This window comes from Eschrichtius robustus, chromosome 1, assembly GCF_028021215.1.
Source record: "Eschrichtius robustus isolate mEscRob2 chromosome 1, mEscRob2.pri, whole genome shotgun sequence".
Classification (NCBI taxonomy): domain Eukaryota; kingdom Metazoa; phylum Chordata; class Mammalia; order Artiodactyla; family Eschrichtiidae; genus Eschrichtius; species Eschrichtius robustus.
The window spans coordinates 189,832,612-189,858,170 of record NC_090824.1 but is presented as its reverse complement, the minus strand read 5'-3'; the positions used below and the strand labels follow the sequence as shown (position 1 = coordinate 189,858,170).

The 25,559-nt window shown below is 37.8% G+C and overlaps 1 protein-coding gene across 1 annotated transcript in view; it reads left to right on the top strand.

The window, feature by feature from the left end:
* Positions 1–25,115, top strand: part of ENKUR (enkurin, TRPC channel interacting protein) — a 31,118-nt gene extending 6,003 nt beyond the window's left edge. The window contains exons 2-5 of the mRNA XM_068538735.1: positions 2,871–3,016; positions 8,638–8,861; positions 18,597–18,743; positions 24,602–25,115. Of these exons, the coding sequence (XP_068394836.1) occupies positions 2,929–3,016; positions 8,638–8,861; positions 18,597–18,743; positions 24,602–24,778 (636 nt within the window). The 5' untranslated portion in view covers positions 2,871–2,928 and the 3' untranslated portion in view covers positions 24,779–25,115. The remainder of the gene's footprint in view (positions 1–2,870; positions 3,017–8,637; positions 8,862–18,596; positions 18,744–24,601) is intronic.
* Positions 25,116–25,559: the final 444 nt, after the last annotated feature.

The following is a 25,559-nucleotide window of genomic DNA, read 5'->3' as shown; positions in this document are numbered from 1 at the left end:
ACCCAGAAGTACAATGTATAACCAAGAGAAAAATCAGTCAATACAAACAGACAAAGAAATGACATCAATGAGAGAATTAGTAGACAAGGAGATTAAAACCACTATTTTAAATATTCTCCATGTGTTAAAAAAGGCAGAGGAAAACATGAGCAAGATATGGAGAGAAATAGAAGGGTAAATAAAACCCCAAATCTAACTTGAAGACATAAGTAGTACCATGTCTAAATCGAAAATAGTATACTTAATGGGAATAACAGCAGCTAAGACACTGAAGAAGAAAATATTGTTGAATTTGAAGACATAGTTATACTAGAACAATACAAAATGAAAATGAGAGGAAAAAAAAACTGAAAAGGAAAACAGAATCAGTGAGCTATGGACAACATCAAGCAACCTAACACAAGTGTAATTAGAGTCCCAGAAGGAGAGTAGAGAGATACAGAAGAAATATTTGAATAATGGTTGAAATTTTGACAAAATTAATGAAATCTCTAAATCCACAAATCCAAGAATCATAATGAACCCCAAGCAGGAAAAGGAGATGGAGGAGGAGCAAGAGGAGGGGGAGAAAACCATACCAAGGGCCATTAACATAAAATTTCTTAAAACCAGTAATAAAGAGAAAAATCCTAAAAACAGCCAAGGAAAAAAGAAACATTACATACAGAGGAAGAAAGAAGGTCAGCAAATATCAGAAACAGTGGAAGCCAGAAGTTTAAAAGTCCATAATGCATAAGAAAAGGGTATGAGTTGGAAATTTGGATTTACACAATGAAATAAAGAACACATAAAATGGTAAATATATGGGTAAATATTAAAGTTTCTTCTTTGTAAATTTACTTCTGAATTTCTTTTTAATTTCTTTGGCTTTTTAAAGGGAGAGTAATCACAATGAATTACGGGTTTTATAACACACATAGAACATTAGGATAAAGGTGGGGGGGTAAATGCAAGTATTCTTTTGTAAGGTTCTTTTTTTTAAAACTCATTTGCGTTTTTTTTGTTGTTGTTTTTAAAATTTATTTATTTTATTTATTTTTGGCTGTGTTGGGTCTTCGTTTCTGTGCGAGGGCTTTCTCTAGTTGCGGCAAGTGGGGGCCACTCTTCATCGCGGTGCGCGGGCCTCTCACTATCGTGGCCTCTCTTGTTGCGGAGCACAGGCTCCAGACGCACAGGCTTAGTAGTTGTGGCTCACGGGCCTAGTTGCTCCGCGGCATGTGGGATCTTCCCAGACCAGGGCTCGAACCCGTGTCCCCTGCATTAGCAGGCAGATTCTCAACCACTATGCCACCAGGGAAGACCTTGTAAAGTTCTTATGTCCTATGTGAAGTGACATAATAATACTTGAAGGTAGGCTGTGATCAGTTAAACATGTATATTGTAAACCTTAGAACTTCCACAAAATAAAACAAAAACAAAAAATAAGGCAGAATAAAATAAGGAAGAACCAGCAATAGGGTATGTAGAAAAGAAATAGCAAGATGGAAAATTTAAACACAAACATATTTTAAAAATCACATTAAATGTGAATGGTCTAAATACAACAAAGAAATGAAACCCTTTGAAAGGATAAAAATTCTGTGCTTTCCTTAAGAAAATCCCCTTAAAAATAAAGACACAAGTACGTAAAAAGTCAAAGAATGGAAAAATACTGTTACCATAAATCAAAGGAATGTGGACTGGTTATATTAATATCAGACAGAGTAGATTTTTAGAGTACAGAATTTTAAAGGGGATATAGAGTATTATTTCATAATATTGAAGTGATTAGTATTTCAAGAAGGTATTCTAAATGCTATGCACCTATTAATAGAGCTTCAAAATACATGAAGCAATACTCTGGTTTCTCTTCAGAATGCATAAATCTTTCGCCTTTTACAAAATACATGAAGCAAAACCCGATAGAACTAAAAGAAGAAATAGACAAATCCACAATTATAGTCAGAGATTTCAACATCTCTCTTTCAATGATTATTAGAACACTTGAAAATACTTCTAACCAGTTTGACCTAATTGTCATTTATAGAACACTACAGCCAACAGCAGCAGTGTGCACTTTCTTTTCCAGTGTATGTAGAACATTTAGCAAGATAGACTATGCTTTGTGCCATAAAACAAGTGTCAGAAAATCTTAAAGGATTGAAATTTTACAATTATATTGTTTAACCACAATAGAAATTAATTAGAAATCAAAGAGGTATCTAGAAAATCCCCAAATATTTGGAGATTAAGCAAAACACATCTAAACAAACTCCTAACCCAAAGAAGATATCAGAAGGGAATTAAAAAGGTATTTTTTAATTTTATAGCTTCTGTTAGATAAGTATAAAGGTTTAAAGTCAAATATCTAAACTTGTACCTTAAGAAACTAAAAAAAAAAAAAAAAATTGAAAAAGAAAAGCAAATTAAACTCCAAATAAGGAGAAATAGTAAAGATCAGTGCAGAAATCATTGAAATGGAAAACATGTGAACATTAAAGAAAATCAATGAAAAGCTGGTTTTTTAAGAAATCAATAAAATTAATAAGCCCTTAGCTAGACTTATCAGCAAAAAAAAAAAAAAAAGAGAAGACATAAATTACCAATATCAGGAATGGGAGAGGTGACATCACTATAGATGCTACACATATTCAAAGCATAATAAGGAACTACTATGACCATCTTTATCCTGGCACGTTTTTCTTAGGGCAAATGTTCCATCTAGCTTGCCTAAGCCTGATGGACAGGGCTCAGATAATTCAGATAATTATGCTTTATGGCTATCTCCAAATGAATATAGATATATATAAATTAGAAATGTATATCTTTTTTTAAACTTTAAATAATTTTTACTAGAAATATAAATGCTACAACTTTTTTTTTAATTTTAGGTATGTATCAGTTTTTAAGGCAGCTGTAAAAGATGACAAGCAAAAATTTAAAACTGCAATGAAAACTATGGGACCAGCAAAACTTGAAGTACCTTCTCCAAAGGATTTCCTGAAGAAACATTCAAAGGAAAAAACTCTACCGCCCAGTAGGTTTTATCACTCTTTTTAATATTAAAAGTATTAGCAGATAATTTAAAATTATTTTGTCTGTGAATATTAAATGTTTACAGTGATAGCAACTTTACCTCATATTAACAGAATTTGAGAGACTAGGAGAAAGCAGAAGTCAAGAACATAGTAGATGCACCCCAGTGTTCATAGCAGCATTATTTACAGTTGCCAAGACATGGAAGCAACCTAAGTGCCCATCAGCAGATTAATAGATAAAGATGTGGTATATGTATACAATGGAATACTACTCAACCATAATGAAGAATGAAATATTGCCATTTGCAGCAACGTGGGTGGACTTGGAGGGTATTATGCTAAGTGAAAGAAGTCAGACAGGGAAATGTATGACATCACGTATGTGTGGAATCTAAAAAATACAACAAACTTGTGAATATAACAGAAAAGAAGCAGGCTCACAGATAGAACAAACCAGTGGTTATCAGTTGTGAGAGGGAAGAGGGAGGGAGCAAAACAGAAGTAGGGGGTTAAGAGGTACAATATTATGTATAAAATAAGATACAAGGATATATTGTACAACATAGGGGATATAGCCAATATTTTATAATAACTATAAATGGAGTATAACCTTTAAAATCACTATATTGTACACCTGTAACTTATATAATATCAATATTATACATCAACTATACTTCAGTGAAAAAATATTTTAAATAAATGTTCTCAAAAAGACCCACAGGGCTTCCCTGGTGGTGCAGTGGTTGAGAGTCTGCCTGCCAATGCAGGGGACACGGGTTCGAGCCCTGGTCTGGGAGGATCCCACATGCCGCGGAGCAACTGGGCCCGTGAGCCACAATTGCTGAGCCTGCGCGTCTGGAGCTTGTGCTCCGCAACAAGAGGGGCCGCGGTGGTGAGAGGCCCGCGCACCGCGATGAGGAGTGGCCCCCGCTTGCCGCAATTGGGGAGAGCCCTCGCACAGAAACGAAGACCCAACACAGCCATAAATAAATAAATAAAACTAAATTAAAAAGACCCACAATGTAGTAGAAAAAGAGAGTGGAGAATGCCAATTTGCCCCCCAAATGGACTTTCCTTTGATGGTGCAAGCATCTTGAACTACATCTTGGACTATCTGGTAAAACCCCACCTCCAGCACCACATGCCCCACCATCTTCATAACTAGCTATATGACTTCAATAACAACGATCATAAGAAGAGTTCTAAACCTCAGTGGGCAAGATAGCTCAGCATCTAAACCCTGTCTAGTCTTTTCTCCAAGAGATGAAAACTACAACCATTACTATCAGTTGTCGAAGCAGCTGTCAGGCTCACTTGAGCCTTGAGTATGGGCTTTAGCTCTCTCCGATCTCTAAGACCATTAGGACACTGAAAGAGTTAGATGTAATGGAGGAGCCTTCATGAATGAGAGCCAGTTTCTTGGGCATGCTACCTGTACAGTCACAAAGGGCCCCGTGCTTCAAGGATCCCACACTTGGTTTAATGCTCTGCTTTTGCCATCTTGAAATGCCTAATAATTTTTTACCAAGGAGCCCCACATTTTCATTTTGTACTGGGCCTCACAAATTATGTAGTCAATTGTGGTCATAGAGAATATGGATATCAGGGGAAAAGGCCATCAGGAAAGTGGAGAGTGGATGAAAAAGGAATTGTTATTGGTATTCATGGAAGCAACTTCTTCCCATCTTGGGTATGTCTTCCCTGATGTTTTCAGATAATAAAGAGAAGAGGGCAATGAGTCTATCTATTTTAAAAAGTTAGCCTCGGTGACTTCCCTGGTGGGGCAGTGGTTAAGAATCTGCCTGCCAATGCAGGGACACAGGTTTGAGCCCTGGTCGGGGAAGATCCCACATGCCACGGAGCAACTAAGCCCGTGCACCACAACTACTGAGCCTGCACTCTAGAGCCCGCGAGCCACAACTACTGAGCCCGCGTGCCACAGCTACTGAAGCCCACACGCCTAGAGCCCGTGCTCAGCAACAAGAGAAGCCACCGCAATGAGAAGCCCACACACCGCAATGAAGAGTAGCCCCCGCTCACCGCACCTAGAGAAAGCCCGTGCGCAGCAACGAAGACCTAACGCAGCCCAAAAAAAGCCTCTTCCCATCTTCTGGCATCAAGGAAATAATGCAATATCTCAAGCCCAACTAGGGTGTGCCTTTTGACAAAAATGATACTATTTCTCCCTATGGCAATATTATGTGTCCCACAATCCTCTCTCATAACCCTCATGCCGTGACAGAGGATGAGGACATAATTGGGAAAGGTGGAAGAAGCAAGTCTGAAAATACAACATTCATGCTGAAATTCATGTCTCCAGAAGCCTCTCTTGTAGCTCCCTTAAGTGGAGTCTTGATATTTTGTGACCCACAAGCACTTGAGAACACTGGGAAGTCTTAAAATGGAATTTAATACTTTAAGTGCCTTAGAACCAGTGATATTACTTGGGTCCTCACGAATCCTCTCCAAGGTTAAGCATATTACATAACCTAACTATATAAATCCTAAGTTTCAAATAAGGAGAAAGGGAAGAAGTCTGTCTCTTCTCTTATAAACATTATAAGGCAAAACAAACACAAAATTTCATTGGCCTTAGGAATAAAGAAATTCAGGGCATTGCAAGAGCTTTAAAGGCCCCGTCCAGTGACACAAAGTTAAAGGTAATATAGGCCAAAGCTACTGCCAGTCTCTTGGTGAATATTCTGCCATTCTGAACACAATAATTTGCTAGACACACTGAAAAATACCTAACCGGTACAAGAAGATTTCTCTAAATTTAAGTAGTAGAACATCTGCATGACTACGAGACCGTGTTGATATCGCCGTTTTATTATAGGCTGAAAAGAAACCCAGTCATTTGGTTTTCAGACTTATTAACACTACCACCGAATAATTTGTAAAGAGACATCCTCGCCCCATTTTCCGAGCCACCCCACGTTGCCAACCCCTACTCCTCGGATGAAAAAAATATGATGTTTAGATATTGATAGATATAAGGGTAAGATGGGGTGGGCTTTAGGCTTTATCCAGTGCATAACCACAAACAACCAAGGTTTATAATATACTTACTCAACTAAGAATGAATTATCAGTCTTTCTAAACTGTTTCCTCATTTTCTGAGAATTCAGTTTTGCCTCTTAATTGCATTTCTAAAGCTATCGTTATGGGAGTCCTTTGCATGCGCTTTCAACTCATAATTAAATCTGGCTTCTAAATGTTTCCCATGTGAACATCTATAAGATGGACGCCTCTGGTTTTTTAGGCAAACTGATTATGCCAACCTTACTTGATATACCCAACCTGACTTGGGTATATCTGGTAGAAGGGAGCTATTTGGGTTGTAACAGGCTTATTCTCTGCTCCGGGCTTTGGAAGAACTCCCTAATTCAATTTCTGACAATGCTCACAACATCTCAGTAGTATGTTAAATAGGAAGAGGATTGTTTATTCAATTTTACATATAGTTCACGCAAATATATACAGTATAGTCTACATATTATATTTTATTTTTTCATCCCCCACTATAATGTAAACTCCATGAGAAAGGGGACTTTGTCTCTTCTGTTCACTCCTGTATCCGCAGTTCCTAGAGCATTACCTGGGGACATACTAATTGCTCAACAAAAATATATTGCATGAATTAATGAATAAGTGAACATTCAAAACCTCCTTTATAATGTTTCCGGGGGGGGTGTAGAATTATCAGGGGTATATTGGTTTGCTAGGGCTGCTACCATAACAAGTATGGGGTAGCTTAAACAGAAATTTATTTTGTGACAATTCTGAGAGCTAGAGTCCAAAATCAGGGTGTTACTGGGAATTCCCTGGTGGTCCAGTGGGAATTCCCTGGTGGTCCCTGGGCTTCCACTGCAGGGGGTATGGGTTCGATCCCTGGTTGGGGAACTAAGATCCCACATGCCACGCGGAATGGCCAAAAAAAAAAAAAAAAACCAATAACAAAACAAAACAAACAAAAAAACAAGATCAGGATGTTTCCAGGGTTCATTTCTTCTGAGACCTCTCTCCTTGACTTATAGATCACTGTCTTCTCCCTGTGTCTTCACATGGCTTCCTTCTGTGTGTGTTTGTGTCCAAATTTCCTCCTTTTACAAGGACATCAGTCATATTGGATTAGGGTTCACCCTAATGACCTCATTTTAACTTAAGTCCCTCTTTAAAAGCATGTCCAACTACAGTCCCATTCTGAGGTACTGGCATTTAGGGCTTCAATGTATGAATATGGTGGGGGGGACACAATTCAGCCTATGACAAGAGATTAATCCAGTTCATAAACTTTTAATAATAAGTATTTTTTTCTGATAATAAAAGTTATATAAAATGATTTAAAAGTTCAAACAGTACAGAAATGAATAAAGTCAAAGTCCATAGTAATTGTGATGGGGTTAAGATTTGAGTAAGGTGGAGTTTTTTGTTGTTTTTTTTAAATTTATTTAATTTATTTATTTTTGGCTGCATTGGGTCTTCGTTGCTGCATGCGGGCTTTCTCTAGTTGCGGTGAGCAGGGGCTACTCTTCATTGCGGTGTGCAGGCTTCTCACTGCGGTGGCTTCTCTTGTTGTGGAGCATGGGCTCTAGGCACGCAGGCTTCAGTCGTTGTGGCATGTGGGCTCAGTAGTTGTGGCTCGCAGGCTCTAGAGCACAGGCTCAGTAGTTGTGGCTCACGGGCTTAGTTGCTCCGCAGCATGTGGGATCCTCCCAGACCAGGGCTGGAACCCGTGTCCCCTGCATTGGCAGGCAGATTCTTAACCACTGCGCCACCAGGGAAGCCTTTGAGTAAGGTTTTGTCAAGATAGTTGTTGCCTTCAGTTCTTGGAAATAAAGTGTAATTATTTTACATTTTAGCATTTTGACAAACCACTTTGATGTGGCTGTATCAAAATAGATAAGTTGGAATGGTCAAGTCAAAGAGACTGTGTAAAAATGGCCACTTTCATCTGCTGCTAATGAAGAGAATGTGGTAGAGAGAGATAAGTCACTTTGGAGAGCAGTTATTTTAGGAGGTGAGCTGTAATCAGGGAGGAGTGAATAGGAAACCTCAGCAGTGTTGGTCATTTATCATTTCTTAAGCTGCATGTTAGGTACATTGCTATTACATGATTTTTATACCTTAAAATAGTAATCGTTTTAGTGAAAAACATCCACAGATTCTTGGATACATCAGATACATCAAGTTTGATTTATTTACTTGGCGATTTTACAGTAACTTTCCTCTGAAGAGGCAATTATTCATAATATTGAAGGTACTCAGAAAAAAGTGTTAATGTTTCTTTGGACTTTTTTCAATGGGCATACTGAACATTTGTTATTGAAATTTTTATAAGAAAATATTTTTATAATAGCTAATAAAAATGTTTTAGCTAGCATATGATTTGGGGTGTTTATTTTCTTCCCTTAGATTTTTATATTGTTCTCCAACATATTAATTGATTATGTCACATTTAATTTTTTGCATTTATGATTACTGATTTTTACCTTAAATATTTGAATATATTATTAATACAACTCTAATATACTAGTGGTAAAATATCTGGATGCTATAAATAGTACTGAGTAGCCACATTTATCGTTTAATATTAACAAGGAAATGTTATGTTTAACAGAAAAAAAGTTTGAACGGAATGAGCCCAGAAAGCCTCCTGTGCCATTGAGGACGGACCATCCAGTCATGGGAATACAGAGTGAAAAAAATTTTATAAATACAAATGCAGCCGATGTCATTATGGGAGTGGCTAAAAAACCTAAACCAGTTTATGTTGACAAAAGAACTGGAGACAAGCATGACCTTGAAACTTCAGGACTGGTTCCAAAGTACATCAATAAAAAGGTAGCCTTGTGATATATTAATAAGACCTGATATTCAGATAATTTAAATATGGTATTCATAATGATTGTCTGTATTATCACTAATAGTGCCCTCACTGACAAACTAATGGTTACCAGTGGGGAGAGGTAAAGGGGAAGGGGTTGGAAATGGGTAGGGGATTAAGAGGTACAGATTACTATGGATAAAATAAATAAGATACAAGGGAAATAGAGCTAACATTTTATAATAACTTTAAATGGAGTTTATATCTATAAAAATTTTGAACCACTACGTTGTACACCTAAAACTAATATAATATTGTAAATCAACTGTACTTCAATAAAAAAATAGTGTTCTCACTGGACAGATTATCTAGAATGCCAGTTCTCACTCCTCTGAAGTCTGTGTTTGGTCCAAATCTAGTGTGATGAACTTACAGAGAATTTGGAATGAACAACAACATATAGTTCAGTAGAGGAAAACTGTAATTGTTTTTCGTAATTTCAATTATTAATATATTTAACATTTATAAGAAACATTCTCTGAAAGGTACTCATTTTCGGTGAGGTGGAATTGTCACTAGAAGCACACAGTTGTTACTATAAATCTAGAAGGAATAACCTTTCAGAAGATCCTAAGATTTAGTCATTAGTTTACATTATCTTGTTAACAGAATGAGAGAAATGAAGAGGAAAACAACTTTAGAACCATCCATCCTATCAGTGTACTGTAAATAATTCACAGTACTATTTCAGTTTGAATATACTCATTTGTGTTTGGTTTGGAGTAAAGCAGACCTTGAAAGTGCTGTACAATATTTAGTCTTCTCAGGACCTTCATTTCTATCTGAAAAGGTGCTTATCAGATAGGCATATAATTTCATTGTTGAAAATTATAGAAGCTTGGGTTTAGCAGTTTAAGTATAGAACTTTAAAATTTAAGAAGCTTATGAAAAATACCTTATATAAGACCTATTTTACTTTGCATACTTATAGAGCATAAAAGTGCTGGAAACACACATAGTATAATATGAGTACAAAATCCTAAAGAATAATAATGCATAATAATAACTTGTGGCAAAAAAGAAAGGAAGGAAAGAAGGAAGAAAAGAAGAGAAAAAGAGGAAATTGTAACATTGATGTAAGAGGGGCTTGTACTGAGGTCATCCAGTGATCTACCATGGTGAATCCAATGACTGTTCACTGTCAAAACAGGAACGTCAAGGCTGTTGTCAGAGAACACTACTTATTCCCTGAGAAACCCTTGTCACTCAGCTGGCTGAGACACCTTTGGAAGACCTTAGTAGGAATCTAGGAGTTGGCAGCTCATGCTTACAAAGATTTCAAGTTTCTCTGGATACGTCTTCCTTCTATGGCCCCTGGAGGCTCTTCAGGGTCCTTGTCCCATAGGGTGTGGAAAAGCAGAAATTTCATTCTCCTGGATCTTTTTTTTTTTTTATTTTTTTATTTTTGGCTGCTTTGGTTCTTTGTTGCTGTGCATGGCTTTCTCTACTTGCGGCGAGCGGGGGCCACTCTCAGTTGCGGTGCACGGGCTTCTCATTGTTGCGGCCCCTCCGGTTGTGAAGCACGGGCTCCAGGGTGCACGGGCCCAGTAGCTGTGGCACGCAGGCTCCGCAGCTGTGGCTCACAGGCCCAGCCGCTCCACGGCATGTGGGATCCTCCCAGACCAGGGCTCGAACCCCTGTCCCCGGCATTGGCAGGCGGATTCCTAACCACTGCGCCATCAGGGAAGCCCCTCTCCTGACTTTTTAAAGCCATTTCCAATCCATCATTTCTCCACCATCATGTAAAAACCCTTCTCCTTTGGTGGTCATGCCACAAACCGCCACACTGGCTGCCTTCCACCTAAGCTGTCCATTTCAATACATTTTCTGCCTTGAACAGGAAATTGAGAGTCTCCATCACAGAGACAGAAAAATACAAGGTTAGTCTACCTGTGCTTGTCTATGAAGCCACGCAAATTCTCTGCTCCTAGTGTACTCTCAATGGCTAACCAGTCAGGGCTTACGAAGAACTAACTCAACTTACTTTCTACTTATCTGAGTTAAGCTTTAAAATCTATTATTGGTAAGTGAGATAGTAAGTCCTTTTAAAGGCAAGGCCATTTTTTAAAAGTGAATGAACCTCATGTTTTAGTTCCATATAAAGTATTACATGCCCATTTGTGCCATGAGAATAATTTGTGTAAGCAAACTGAAACATGGATGTATGCCTGAGTTACATAGCAATAATAGGAAGACAAGCATTTCAAATTCTAAATCTGCCACTTACTTAACTCTGTGATTTTTAACAAGTTATTAGATTTATCACAGCATGGTGAGGATTAAATGATATAAAATATATTAAGCACTTGACACAATACCTGGTACCTAATAGAAGTTCAGTAAAGAGTGGATATTATAATATATGCAATTATTAATATTAATAGTATACATTAGCCCTCAATGATCCAACACATGGGAATATTTCAGATCACTGCAGCTTTTACCCATTTGTGAGGTAGTTCTTTTTCCTAAACAGAGTATGCTAAATATAATTTAATCACTTGTGATGACACAATCATCATTATGAACCTCAGTGGTCGTACTAAGCTGAAATGAGGTGTTGCCCTCAGTGTTTCGTGAAATGGATTGAACTGGTTACCATGAAACTAACTTACCAGAATACTGAGCTCTTAGAGTCTATTTGTATAGTGCTTTGCAACTTTCCAGAACACATTTGTAGCTAGGATTTCTATCCCTTGTTGTCAGGATTAGGTTAGGTTGTGCTGTGGTTAACAACCCCCAAATTTCAGTAACTAAAAGCAACTAAGACTTATTGCTTGCTCGTGCGACCTGTGCATTGAGGATTGTCGGGAGCTCTGCTTCTCGTCCTCATTCCAGGACCCAGGCAACCGAAAACATCACTCATCACCACACCAGAGAGAAACAGAACACGGCAAGTCAGCCATTAGTTCATGAGGCTTCTACCCAAAAAGGACATGACTTCCACTCACACGGGGAAATTCAGGTCACATGGCTGCATCTTACTTGAAGGGGAGTAGGAAAATATTGTCATACCAAGTGCCTAGAAGGAGAAGAACCAGAATATTTGTGAATAGTTTTAATGACTCATATCTCGCAACAGCTACTTCCTCAGAGAGGTCTTCCCTGACATCTTTTTTTATTTTTAATTTAATTTTATTTATTTTTTTATACATCAGGTTCTTATTAGTTATCCATTTTATACATATTAGTGTATACATGTCAATCCCAATCTCCCAATTCATCCCACCACCACCACACCCCCGCCCTGCCACTTTCCCCCCTTGGTATCCATACGTTTGTTCTCCACATCTGCGTCTCTATTTCTGCCCTGCAAACTGGTTCATCTGTACCATTTTTCTAGGTTCCACCTATATGCGTTAATATACGATATCTGTTTTTCTCTTTCTGACTTATTCCACTCTGTATGACAGTCTCTAGATCCATCCACATCTCTACAAATGACCCAATATCGTTCCTTTTTATGGCTGAGTAATATTCCATTGCATATATGTACCACCTCTTCTTTATCCATTCATCTGTCGATGGGCATTTAGGTTGCTTCCATGTCCTGGCTACTGTAAATAGTGCTGCAGTGAACATTGGGGTGCATTGGTCCTTTTGAATTATGGTTTTCTCTGGGTATATGCCTAGTAGTGGGATTGCTGGGTCATATGGTAATTCTATTTTTAGTTTTTTAAGGAACCTCCATACTGTTCTCCATAGTGGCTGTATCAATTTACATTCCCACCAACAGTGCAAGAGGGTTCCCTTTTCTCCACACCCTCTCCAGCATTTGTTGTTGGCAGATTTTCTGATGACGCCCATTCTAACTGGTGTGAGGTGATACCTCATTGTAGTTTTGTTATGCATTTCTCTAATAATTAGTGATGTTGAGCAGTTTTTCATGTGCTTCTTGGCCATGTGTATGTCTTCTTTGGAGAAATGTCTATTTAGGTCTTCTGCCCATTTTTTGATTGGGTTGTTTGTTTCTTTAATATTGAGCTGCACGATGGCTTCCCTGGTGGCACAGTGGTTGAGAATCTGCCTGCCAATGCAGGGGACATGGGTTCGAGCCCTGGTCTGGGAAGATCCCACATGCCGCGGAGCAACTAGGCCCGTGAGCCACAACTACTGAGCCTGCGTGTCTGGAGCCTGTGCTCCCAACAAGAGAGGCCGCAATAGTGAGAGGCCCGCACACCGTGATGAAGAGTGGCCCCTGCTTGCCGCAACTAGAGAAAGCCCTCACAGAAACGAAGACCCAACACAGCCAAAAATAAATTAATTAATTAATTTTTTAAAAATTCCTAAAATTAAAAAAAAATTATTATAAAAAAAAATATTGAGCTGCACGAGCTGTTTATATGTTTTGGAGATTAATCCTTTGTCCATTGATTCGTTTGCAAATATTTTCTCCCATTCTGAGGGTTGTCTTTTCGTCTTGTTTATAGTTTCCTTTGCTGTGCAAAAGTTTTTAAGTTTCATTAGGTCCCATTTGTGTATTTTTGTTTTTATTTCCATTACTCTAGGAGGTGGATCAAAAAAGATCTTGCTGTGATTTATGTCAAAGAGTGTTCTTCCTATGTTTTCGTCTAAGAGTTTTATAGTGTCCAGTCTTACATTTAGGTCTCTAATCCATTTTGAGTTTATTTTTGTGTATGGTGTTAGGGAGTGTTCTAATTTTATTCTTTTACATGTAGCTGTCCAGTTTTCCCAGCACCACTTATCGAAGAGGCTGTCTTTTCTCCACTGTATATTCCTGCCTCCTTTATCAAAGATAAGGTGACCATATGTGCGTGGGTTTATATCTGAGCTTTCTATCCTGTTCCATTGATCTATATTTCTGTTTTTGTGCCAGTACCAGATTGTCTTGATTACTGTAGCTTTGTAGTATAGTCTGAAGTCAAGGAGTCTGATTCCTCCAGCTCCGTTTTTTTCCCTCAAGACTGCTTTGGCTATTCGGGGTCTTTTGTGTCTCCATACAAATTTTCAGATTTTTTGTTCTAGTTCCATAAAAAATGCCATTGGTAATTTGATAGGGATTGCATTGAATCTGTAGATTGCTTTGGGTAGTATAGTCATTTTCACAATATTGATTCTTCCAATCCAAGAACATGGTATATCTCTCCATCTGTTTGTATCATCTTTAATTTCTTTCATCAGTGTGTTATAGTTTTCTGCATACAGGTCTTTTGTCTCCCTAGTTAGGTTTATTTCTAGGTTTTTATTCTTTTTGTTGCAGTGGTAAATGAGAGTGTTTCCTTAATTTCTCTTTCAGATTTTTCGTCATTAGTGTATAGGAATGCAAGAGGTTTCTGTGCATTAATTATGTAATTATTTACAACTTTACCAAATTCATTGATTAGCTCTAGTAGTTTTCTCGTGGCATCTTTTGGATTCTCTATGTATAGTGTCATGACATCTGCCAACAGTGACAGTTTTACTTCTTCTTTTCCAATTTGTATTCCTTTTATTTCTTTTTCTTCTCTGACTGCCGTGGCTAGGAATACCGAAACTGTGTTGAATAATAGTGGCAAGAGTGGACATCCTTGTCTTATTCCTGATCTTAGAGGAAATGCTTTCAGTTTTTCACCATTGAGAATGATATTTGCTGTGGGTTTGTCTTATATGGCCTTTATTATGTTGAGGTAGGTTCCCTCTATGCCCACTTTCTGGAGAGTTTTTATCATAAATGGGTGTTGAATTTGTCAAAAGCTTTTTCTGCATCTATTGAGATGATCATATGGTTTTTATTCTTCAATTTGTTAATATGGTGTATCACATTGATTGATTTGCATATATTGAAGAATCCTTGCATGCCTGGATAAACCCCACTTGATCATGGTGTATGATCCTTTTAATGTGTTGTTGGATTTTTTTTTAAAAGTATTTGTTTATTTATTTATTTATGGCTGTGTTGGGTCTTCATATCTGTGCGAGGGCTTTCTCTAGTTGTGGCAAGCAGGGGCCACTCTTCATCGCAGTGTGCGGGCCTCTCACTATCGTGGCCTCTCTTGATGCGGAGCACAGGCTCCAGATGCGCAGGCTCAGCAGTTGTGGCTCACGGGCCCAGTTGCCCCGCGGCATGTGGGATCCTCCCAGACCAGGGCTCGAACCCGTGTCCCCTTCATTGGCAGGCAGATTCTCAACCACTGCGCCACGAGGGAAGCCCCTGTGTTGTTGGATTTTGTTTGCTAGTAGTTTGTTGAGGATTTTTGCATCTAGATTCATCGGTGATATTGGTCTGTAATTTTCTTTTTGTGTAGTATCTTTGTCTGGTATCAGGGTGATGGTGGCCTCATAGAATGAGTTTGGGAGTGTTCCTTCCCCTGCAATTTTTTGGAAGAGTTTGAGAAGCATGGGTGTTAGCGCTTCTCTAAATATTTGATAGAATTCACCTGTGAAGCCATCTGGTCCTGGACTTTTGTTTGTTGGAAGATTTTTAATCACAGTTTCAATTTCATTACTTGTGATTGGTCTGTTCATATTTTCTATTTCTTCCTGGTTCAGTCTTGGAAGGTTATACCTTTCTAAGAGTTTGTCCATTTCTTCCAGGTTGTCCATTTTATTGGCATAGAGTTGCTTGTAGTAGTCTCTTAGGATGCTTTGTATTTCTGTGGTGTCTGTTGTAACTTTTCCTTTTTCATTTCTAATTTTATTGATTTGAGTCCTCCCCCTCTTTTTCATGATGAGTCTGGCCAATGGTTTATCAATTTTGTTTATCTTCTCAAAGAACCAGCTTTTATTTTTATTGATCTTTGCTATCGTTTTCTTTGTTTCTATTTCATTTATTTCTGCTCTGATCTTTATGATTTCTTTCCTTCTACTAACTTTGGGTTTTGTTTGTTCTTCTTTCTCTAGTTCCTTTAGGTGTAAGGTTAGATTGTTTATTTGAGATTTTTCTTGTTTCTTGAGGTAGGCTTGTATTGCTGTAAACTTCCCTCTTAGAACTGCTTTTGCTGCATCCCACAGGTTTTGGATCATCAGGTTTTCATTGTCATTTGCCTCTAGGTATTTTTTGATTTCCTCTTTGATTTCTTGGTTATTTAGTAACGTATTGTTTAGCCTCCATGTGTTTGTGTTTTTTACGTTTTTTCTCCTGTAATTGATTTCTAATCTCATAGCGTTGTGGTCAGAAAAGATGCTTGATATGATTTCAGTTTTCTTAACTACTTAGGCTTGATTTGTGACCCAAGATGTGACCTATCCTGGAGAATGTTCCATGTGCACTTGAGAAGAAAGTGTAGTCTGCTGTTTTTGGATGGAATGTCCTATAAATATCAATTAAATCTATCTGGTCTATTGTGTCATTTAAAGCTTGTGTTTCCTTATTAATTTTCTCTTTGGATGATCTGTCCATTGGTGTAAGTGAGGTGTTAAAGTCTCCCACTATTATTGTGTTCTGTTGATTTCCTCTTTTATAGCTGTTAGCGGTTGCCTTATGTATTGAGGTGCTCCTATGTTGGGTGCATATATATTAATAATTGTTAAATCTTTTTCTTGGAATGATCCCTTGATCATTATTTAGTGTCCTTCCTTGTGTCTTGTAACATTCTTTATTATAAAGTCTATTTTATCTGATATGAGTATTGCTACTCCAGCTTTCTTTTGATTTACATTTGCATGTAATATCTTTTTCCATCCCCTCATTTTCAGTCTTTATGTGTCCCTAGGTCTGAAGTGGGTCTCTTGTAGACAGCATATATATGGGTCTTGGTTTTGTATCCATTCAGCAAGCCTGTGTCTTTTGGTTGGAGCATTTAATCCATTCATGTTTAAGGAAATTATCAATATGTATGTTCCTATTACCATTTTCTTAACTGTGATGCATTTGTTTTTGTAGGTCCTTTTCTTCTCTTGTGTTTCCCACTTAGAGAAGTTCCTTTAGCATTTGTTGTGGAGCTGGTTTGGTGCTGAATTCTCTTAGCTTTTGCTTGTCTGTAAAGCTTTTGATTTCTCCATCGAATCTGAATGAGATCCTTGCCGGGTAGACTAATTTTGGTTGTAGGTTCTTCCCTTTCATCACTTTAAATATATCATGCCACTCCCTTCTGGCTTATAGAGTTTCTGCTGAGAAATCAGCTGTTAACCTGATGGGAGTTCCTTTGTATGTTATTTGTCATTTTTCCCTTGCTGCTTTCAATAATTTTCCTTTGTCTTTAATTTTTGCCAATTTGTTTACTATGTGTCTTGGCGTGTTTCTCCTTGGGTTTATCCTGCCTGGGACTCTCTGCGCTTCCTAGACTTGGGCGGCTATTTCCTTTCCCATGTTAGGGAAGTTTTCGACTATAATCTCTTCAAATATTTTCTCGGGTCCTTTCTCTCTCTCTTCTCCTTCTGGGACCCCTATAATGTGAATGTTGTTGCGTTTAATGTTGTCCCAGAGGTCTCTTAGGCTGTCTTCATTTCTTTTCATTCTTTTTTCTTTATTCTGTTCCATGGCAGTGAATTCCACCGTTCTGTCTTCCAGATCACTTATCCGTTCCTCTGCCTCAGTTATTCTGCCATTGATTCCTTCTAGTGTAGTTTTCATTTCAGTTATTGTATTGGTCATCTCTGTTTGTTTGTTGTTTAATTCTTCTAGGTCTTTGTTAAACATTTTTGCATCTTCTTGATCTTTGCCTCCATTCTTTTTTCCGAGGTCCTGGATCATCGTCACTATCATTATTCTGAATTCTTTTTCTGGAAGGTTGCCTATCTCCACTTCATTTAGTTGTTTTTCTGGGGTTTTATCTTGTTCCTTCATCTGGTACATAGCTCTCTGCCTTTTCATCTTGTCTGTCTTTCTGTGAATGTGGTTTTTGTTCCACAGGCTGCAGGATTGTAGTTCTTCTTGCTTCTGCTGTCTGCCGTCTGGTCTTCCCTGACATGTTTATTTATCTCAAATAGTTCTCATGACTTTCTTTCTTCTTACTGTATTTTACTGTGGAGCACTTATATATATTATTTTATACTTTATTTTTGGTGAGTTTCTCTCAGTATAGAATGCACATTCCACGAGGACAGAAACTTTGCCTTTCTTATTCACTAGTGTAGCTAGCACCAAGTACATCCTGAAATAATTCTTTGAAGAATGAACAGGGAGTAGTTCTGTTTCTCTACACAGTGGTATCGACACATTCACTAAGTTGAAAGAATCATAGCTGATTGCTTCACTGTCAGTCCTTGTAAGCAGCCCAGGAGCCTAAAATTGTATTTTGTAGTTCCAAAAACAACCTTAGGGCCCAAGTCAATTTTTTCTTAAAGCAGATGTGCCTAGCATCTTTAAGAGTTTGTTCTTACAATGCATTGGAAGCATTTATCCTCCTTTTTTTTTTTTTTTTTTTTTTTACGAGATCATGCACAAGAGACCTTAAGATACTTGAGATATTTCAAGGTAAAATCTGAAGCACCTAAAAGATATAAAGAAAATCCAGTTCTTCGGGTTAAAGTAAGGGCCAAGTCATTAGCCAAGAACAGGCACTGGGAACATTCAAAAGAGGGAAAACAAACAGCCATGATAACAGCACAGATGGTTTTAAATGACCAGAATCAACTAGTTCTGAATAGGGAAAAAAAAAAAAAAATCACCGACTTTTGTTAACTTGCAGTGTTTTGAGCAAAGGCTTTAAGTCTGTAACATTTCTTTTGCTCCTAATCATTGCTTGGTATGTACACATATATAAGATTACTTTCAGGATGTTGATTTTTTTTTCCTGAAAAATCCTTACAAGGGTTATGGTGTCACGCCTGAATATATACGTAAGCGAAATGAAGAAGTGAAGAAAGCCCAGGAAGAATATGATGACTATATCCAGGAAAACCTCAGGGAAGCAGCTATGAAAAGGCTATCTGATGAAGAAAGGGTGGCAGTTCTGCAGGTAAGCGTCTGTAGTTTACATTCATGTGTAACTCTTTAAAACATCTGTGAAAGAAAGGTCCACCATCAGTGATTATTAAGGCCAGCACTTTGATTTTGAAATCAGAACACTCTCTTTTGCTTATACTGACAACTGCATGCAACAAAGCTGGCTCTCTGGGGAGAGCAAAAAGTTGTGATATAGGGATTGTTGAATAATAATTTGTTTCCAACTAGGTGAGCTTCTGTTTCTTCCTGAAGTAGTGTCATAAGCAAGCTAAGCTTCTCCTTCAATGAACGTGCATAAATAAAGTAAAAAAGCATTTTGATTTTCATTCCCATGCCCCTGAATTTTTCAAAAATAATATCCATAAGGTAGATATTTTTCACTAGGTGGAGCTCTAGAATAATTGAAACTGTCCCTAGACCAACTTTTTTTTTCTTTCTTATAAGCAAGTGTCCAGATTTTAAAATAACCAGGTGTTAGGCTTTACATATGTTTTCTTTATTTGGAATAAAACAGACTTAAAGACACTTACACTGGAGTTTTTAATGCAAGACTTCTATCTGAAGCATTTAAAATATTGGGGGATGTGAGCACCGTTGCTCCATCATCTTTAGAGAGTATTTATTAAGCACCTACTTACACTGTTCTATAGTTGTGCTCTCTTGCAGAGGTAAAAATAGTACTTTATTCTTTGTTTTGTTACTTTGAAAACTTTCTACAAAGTCATTTCTGGTGACCTTTTCAAAACAGAAAAAAAAAAGCTATCTTTACAACATTAATTTCTATTGAAAAATGGATTCATATGCTGTTATAAATTCTTAGCATTTTATCAGTGTCATCCCAATCATCAGTAACCATTTATTAAATGTCTGTTCTGCATAGAGTATCATGCTAAGCCCCAAGGGGCATAAAATAAAATTTCTGCTATGGCTAATGTTGTAATTTAATTGATAAGAGGTGCTGTGTATATATGTACATATAGAAAGATGTGTGTGTGTACAGATCATATGTTTTATAAGGTTCACAGGCATGAACATCCAGTGCAGGACGTAGGTAGGTCTTTAGCTGCGCCTTAAACTGCAGAGTAAGAGGATATCGAAGACAGCAGGAGTGGCCCGAGGGCGGGGACCCTGTCTCTTTGTTGTCAGCAATCTCTGCAATGCCTAACCCAGTGCCCAGTATAAACACAGGTGATTAATAATGGTGCGCTGGAGAGAACGAAGGAGGACAGGCAGGCAAGAAGTCTGGCACACGTGGAAGTGGGACTCGGCCCGTCATTTTCAGGAAGAGCACCACTCTTTGGTTTCCTCCCTCCCTCTCTCCCTCCCTCCTTCCCTCGCTCCATCAGAGTCTGCCATTCTTAAAACATACATGCCTTTGTGAAAGCCAGGTTTTCGTATCTAAGAAAAATAGGAAAATAAAGGAAGAACCTCCCTGGGAAGGAAAAGGCTCTTCCCTCGGGCACCTGCTTAGTGGGTCAGCAGCTCTCAGCTTCCTGATGTGGTCGCTACAGAGTTTCTTTGTAGACACTTTGATAGACAATAGCCGAACCTCCCTTGGATGCCGTATTAGCTGGGTAGTGTAGCTGCCATGGTAACAAAGCCACGAGCTCTGTCCCTGACAAACCCTGAGCCCTGCTCCCTTCCCTGGTTGAGAGTTGCATGTAGTTTTGTGACAGTATGGTCATATGTCCCCGAGTAGGGCACATTCTGCTCATTCTTCATAAAATAACAGTCTCATTATCCAGGAAGGGATCATCTGGTCTAATTATTCCAGACTTCTCATTTCACAGATGAGGATAGAAAATACAAATATATCAGTATTAAGTGGGCACATCTGTTCATTCATCCCTCCATTCATCTACTGAACATCTAATCTACCATGTTCCACTCACTGTACCCAGCCTGGGGGATATACTGTTGTGAGCAAAACAAACGTGGTCCTTACTGTCAGTGAACTTGGAGGTTGGTTTACATTTGCCCCTGGTCACAACATTATCAAGTAGCTGACGAGGGACTAAAACACTTATCGACCAGTTCCCAGGCCGGTGTTTTCCTACCACATGATAAGCACGTGCATGAGAGGCAACAGAGGGAAGCTCTTCCCGCCTGGGATCCAGCAGGAGATAGAAGGCATACTCGGCTGGGATTCTGAAGAGAATTTACAAAGGAACTATTTACAGAGGTGAAGCAGGGCTAAGGGAACCAACAAGGAACACTGAGGCACCCAGGACTAGGGACAGTGGGAATCACCACCACCCTGGGCTGGAAGGGCAGGGGCAGGAAACAGCATTACCAGAGCCGGGTGGGAGCTGGAGACTGGAAGAGGGGCCCCGACAGGCACTGTAGTCACAGATGGAAGGGCCAGTCGTGTCCAGGTGATGTCAAGGGTGGGGGAAGAAATGCCCCAAGCTCGCTCTCCTCCCACCGGTGCCCTCCTTGGCTGAATTCAGGCAGAGGCTGGAGGGAACAGCGCTGGGGGAGGAGCAGCCCACAGGAATAAATACCTCAGCCCCACCACCGCCCAGCCCCTAGTCACAGCGCAGAACAAGAAGGTGGAGAATGGATGGGGGTGGCAGCAGAGGAGGATGGACCTGAACACACTTCCTATTATTTTATGACTGCTTCTCCCTATGTGAAATTTTTCCAAAATTAACAATATTATTTCAGTATTAAACTAGCAGAGAGAAAAATGAAGAAATAAAGGTAAGGGAAAATCAGTATCGCTGTAGTGGATAAAAGATTTTTTTTACATGAAATAACCACAAAACCGCTAAGAGGCTATTTCGGTATAATATGAAATATCAATCACATTTAGTTCCCATCCCTAGAGGTTGACTTTGATCCAAATGTTATTGTACACACTGGAAGATAAAGAAGACTATCCTTTAAAAAGAAAGACTGCAAAACGTGTAGCTGCTGTGACCACAAATAATAGGGAAAGATCACCCAAGGAGCTATGAGAAACCTTTGATATTTCAAAGTGTATAAATACATAGATTTCTTCTCTGCAATAGGCAACCCTGTGGAGCACTGTGGAAACATATTTCCCATTTCATAATGAAAGGCTGTAGAGAAACAGAATTCTTTTGAGGACTTCTTATTGGAATACTTCTCATACACTATTAACAACTGTGTTAACCCATCCCCCTCTTTTTAAAATTTAGAAGATGCTTCTATCTTTTCCCTTTCCCAAATCCTTGATATAATCTCACTCAAGAAATGTTCAGCATTTGTGGCCTTTTTTCTCAACAAATCTTTTCTATAAAGTGTGTCCAAACTTGTAGTCATTTTTACCTGAGCATGGAAATAAACCATTTTGTCCCCAAAAAGTTTACAAGATTAAATTTGTACTATGAGGGCTTATTATGAAGGTATTGTTATATAAGGCACTTCTAATTCTCTCATAAATCTAAATGTATGGCCATGGTTTTCAAGGACCATATTTTCTTTCTTTTTTTTTTTAATCAATAATTTTAAATTATGCTACTCCTGAGCTCTGGCTAGGACTTCCAATACTATGTTGAATAAAAGTGGCAAGAGTGGGCATCTTTGTCTTGTTCCTGATCTTAGAGGAAAAGCTTTTAGCTTTTCACCATTGAGTATGATGTTGGCTGTGGGTTTGTCGTATTTGGCCTTTATTATGTTGAGGTATGTTCCCTCTGTATGCACTTTGTTGAGAGTTTTTTTAATCATAAATGGAGGTTGAATTTTATCATGCTTTTTTGCATCAATTGAGGTGATCATATGATTTTTATCCTTTACTTTATTAATGTAGTGTATCACATTGACTGATTTGCGAATATTGAACCAGCCTTGCCTCTCTGGAATAAATCCCACTTGATTAGGGTACAGGCATACCTTGTTTTATTGCACTTCATTTTACTGTGCTTCACGGATACTGAGATTTTTACAAATTGAAGATTTGTGGAGACCCTGCACTGCCAGATGATGGTTAGCATTTTTTAGCAGTAAAGTATTTTTTTAATTACAGTATTTGGTTTTTTAAACATAATGCTATGCATACTTAATAGACTATGGTCTATTTCTAGTTTCATACCATTGTGGTCAGAAAATATGTTTGATATGATTTCAATCCTCTTAAATTTATTAAGACTTGATTTGTAACCTAACATATGATCTGTGCTGGAGAATGTTCTGTGTACACTTGAGAAGAATGTGTATTTGTTGCTTTTGGATGGAAAGTTTTATATATATCTGTGAAGTCCATCTGATCTAACCTGTCATTTAAAGTTGATGTTTCCTTACTGATTTTCTGTCTGGATGATCTATCCATTGATGTAAGTGGAATATTAAAGTCCCCTACTATTATAGTATTGCTGTCTGGTTTTTTCTTTCAGTTTGTTAATATTTGCATTAATTTTTTTTTTAAGAGCTCCTGACTTATTTATTTATTTATTTTATTTTTTTGGCTGTGTTGGGTCTTTGCTTCTATGTGAGGGCTTTCTCTAGTTGTGGCAAGCGGGGGCCACTCTTCATCGCGGTGCGCGGGCCTTTCACTGTCGCGGCCTCTCTTGTTGCGGGGCACAGGCTCCAGACGCGCAGGCTCAGTAGTTGTGGCTCACGGGCCTAGTTGCTCTACAGCATGTGGGATCTTCCCAGACCAGGGCTCGAACCCGTGTCCCCTGCATTGGCAGGCAGATTCTCAGCCACTGCGCCACCAGGGAAGCCCTGCATTAATATTTTGATGCTCCTATGTTGGGTACATAAATATTTAAAAATGTTATATCCTCTTGTTGTATCAACCCCTTTATCATTATGTCATGCCCTTTGTCCCTTATTACAGTCTTTGTTTCAAAGTCAGTTTTTTCTGTCATAAGTATAGCTACCCCAGCTTTCTTTTGGTCTTCATTTGCATGGGATATGTTTTTCCATCTGTGTGTCAGGGATCATAATTTCCAGGCAATATTTTAAATTCTACTTTCAGTTTTACTTTTCATTTTTGTGTAAATAAAATGATTTGTGCACCCATAGTGAATAACAAAGTGTTAATTTATAAAATTTCATTGCATGAGTTCAATTAGTTTAAGACCATTTTATCAATGGAGCCTCTAGTGCATTGTGATAAGAAATGATAACTGTGCAGAGATGGAAATAACCTTTATTGCTCCTAAGAGATTCCTAATTTTGAATTTGTTGGTTTCTGAGAACATAAAAGGTTAACTTACATTATTGAATTAGCATATGTGTTACATGTAATGATATTTCAGTCATTTCTAGAATAAATTAATGGGAAGTATAGATCCATTAACTATATGGAGGAAGAATTCTTTCTAATACTGAAAACACATAAACGATTATCACTTGTTAAATTGAATTTTGGCATTTTATACAATTCCATTTAGTCAGATATAAGAAAACATGGCCATGTAAGTCAGAATCAAGTGTTTTGATGTGATTTCTCTGTTGAAGAATGAGGATAATATTTTTTTTCTAAAGAAAAAAAATGAAAATTTTTATAAGAAATAATTTCCTGTTCAAAACTGTTTTTTTGCTTGGGACATCAACTCTTAAGTTGTTTTTACCAAAGCATTTGCTACGAGCTTAGTTTCATACTACTCATAACTCTGCATACACGTATTTGATGGTAAAAACAAGTACAGTAACATTAAAAACAAAGAAAATAAATACTCCCAGTGGGAATTGAGCACACAATCAAGGACAGGGTTTGGCCTCTGTACAGTATTTTTTGTTACTGTGGCCAAGAACTTCATAAACACATATCATTTTTTAGTTATTTTTGTCAGCTTTCTTTACCTGTTTACATTTTTCCTTCCCAGTGCAATTTTCTTTGCAATTTACTCTGCTTCTGCAGTTTACTTGGCTATGTACAGTTTTCTTTACCATTTGCAGGGGCTGAAAAAGAACTGGGAAGAAGTACATAAGGAGTTTCAGTCCCTCTCGGTCTTCATCGACTCCATACCAAAGAAGATTCGCAAGCAGAAGCTGGAAGAAGAGATGAAGCAGCTGGAACACGACATTGGTGTCCTCGAAAAGCACAAAATTATTTATATTGCTAATAAGCAATAGTGGATTTTTAAAAATATAGTCATTTTAACATAGAAAAGAAAACCCACGGAAAACATAGAAATTAAATCATAAGTTTTTTTCAAAGAGGAAAATACTATGAAGAGTATAAAACTAGTCTTTACCAAAACGCTTAGGCAACATTTAAAGAATAATTGTATTATTTACTTACATAGAGAAAAAAAAAATTTTTTTTTTCACCAGCGTCAGGGTTTCCATGTATAACCTGATTAAAATTTGATGTACTTGTTTCAGATAAACATTCATTTCTGGGCCCTGAAAAATAAAGTCAGCACTCAGAACTTCACGTTTTTTTCTACACTGCGTAATACAAGGAATACAAGGTTAAAAACTGTAAAGTATTTTGAATTGGAAATAGTGGTGTAAGCTTTTTTACTACTCTGAAGTGTTTTCTACATATTATTCCAGAGATCCAAAAATTACATATATTTTCTGGTAGCCTATGTCATTTGCAGCTATTCACACCTATAAATATTTTCAATATCCATAATGTTATATATAGGCTGAGAGGTTTACATTTGGAGGAAGAAAAATTAAGAAGATAACATAAAATCAAGGAGACAACTTATAAATTGTGTCACTAAGGATTGTTGAAGAGAATAGCCTTCTTCCTGACATCCAACTTTTAAAAACTGCTATTCTAGGTGCTTTATTCCATAATTTACTATGTGTATTTCACTAAAATGGATATTACTTTTTCTTTTTGGCTTTCTCTATTTCATGAATTCTAATGTTTCTATTTGTAAGGTTACATAATTTATTA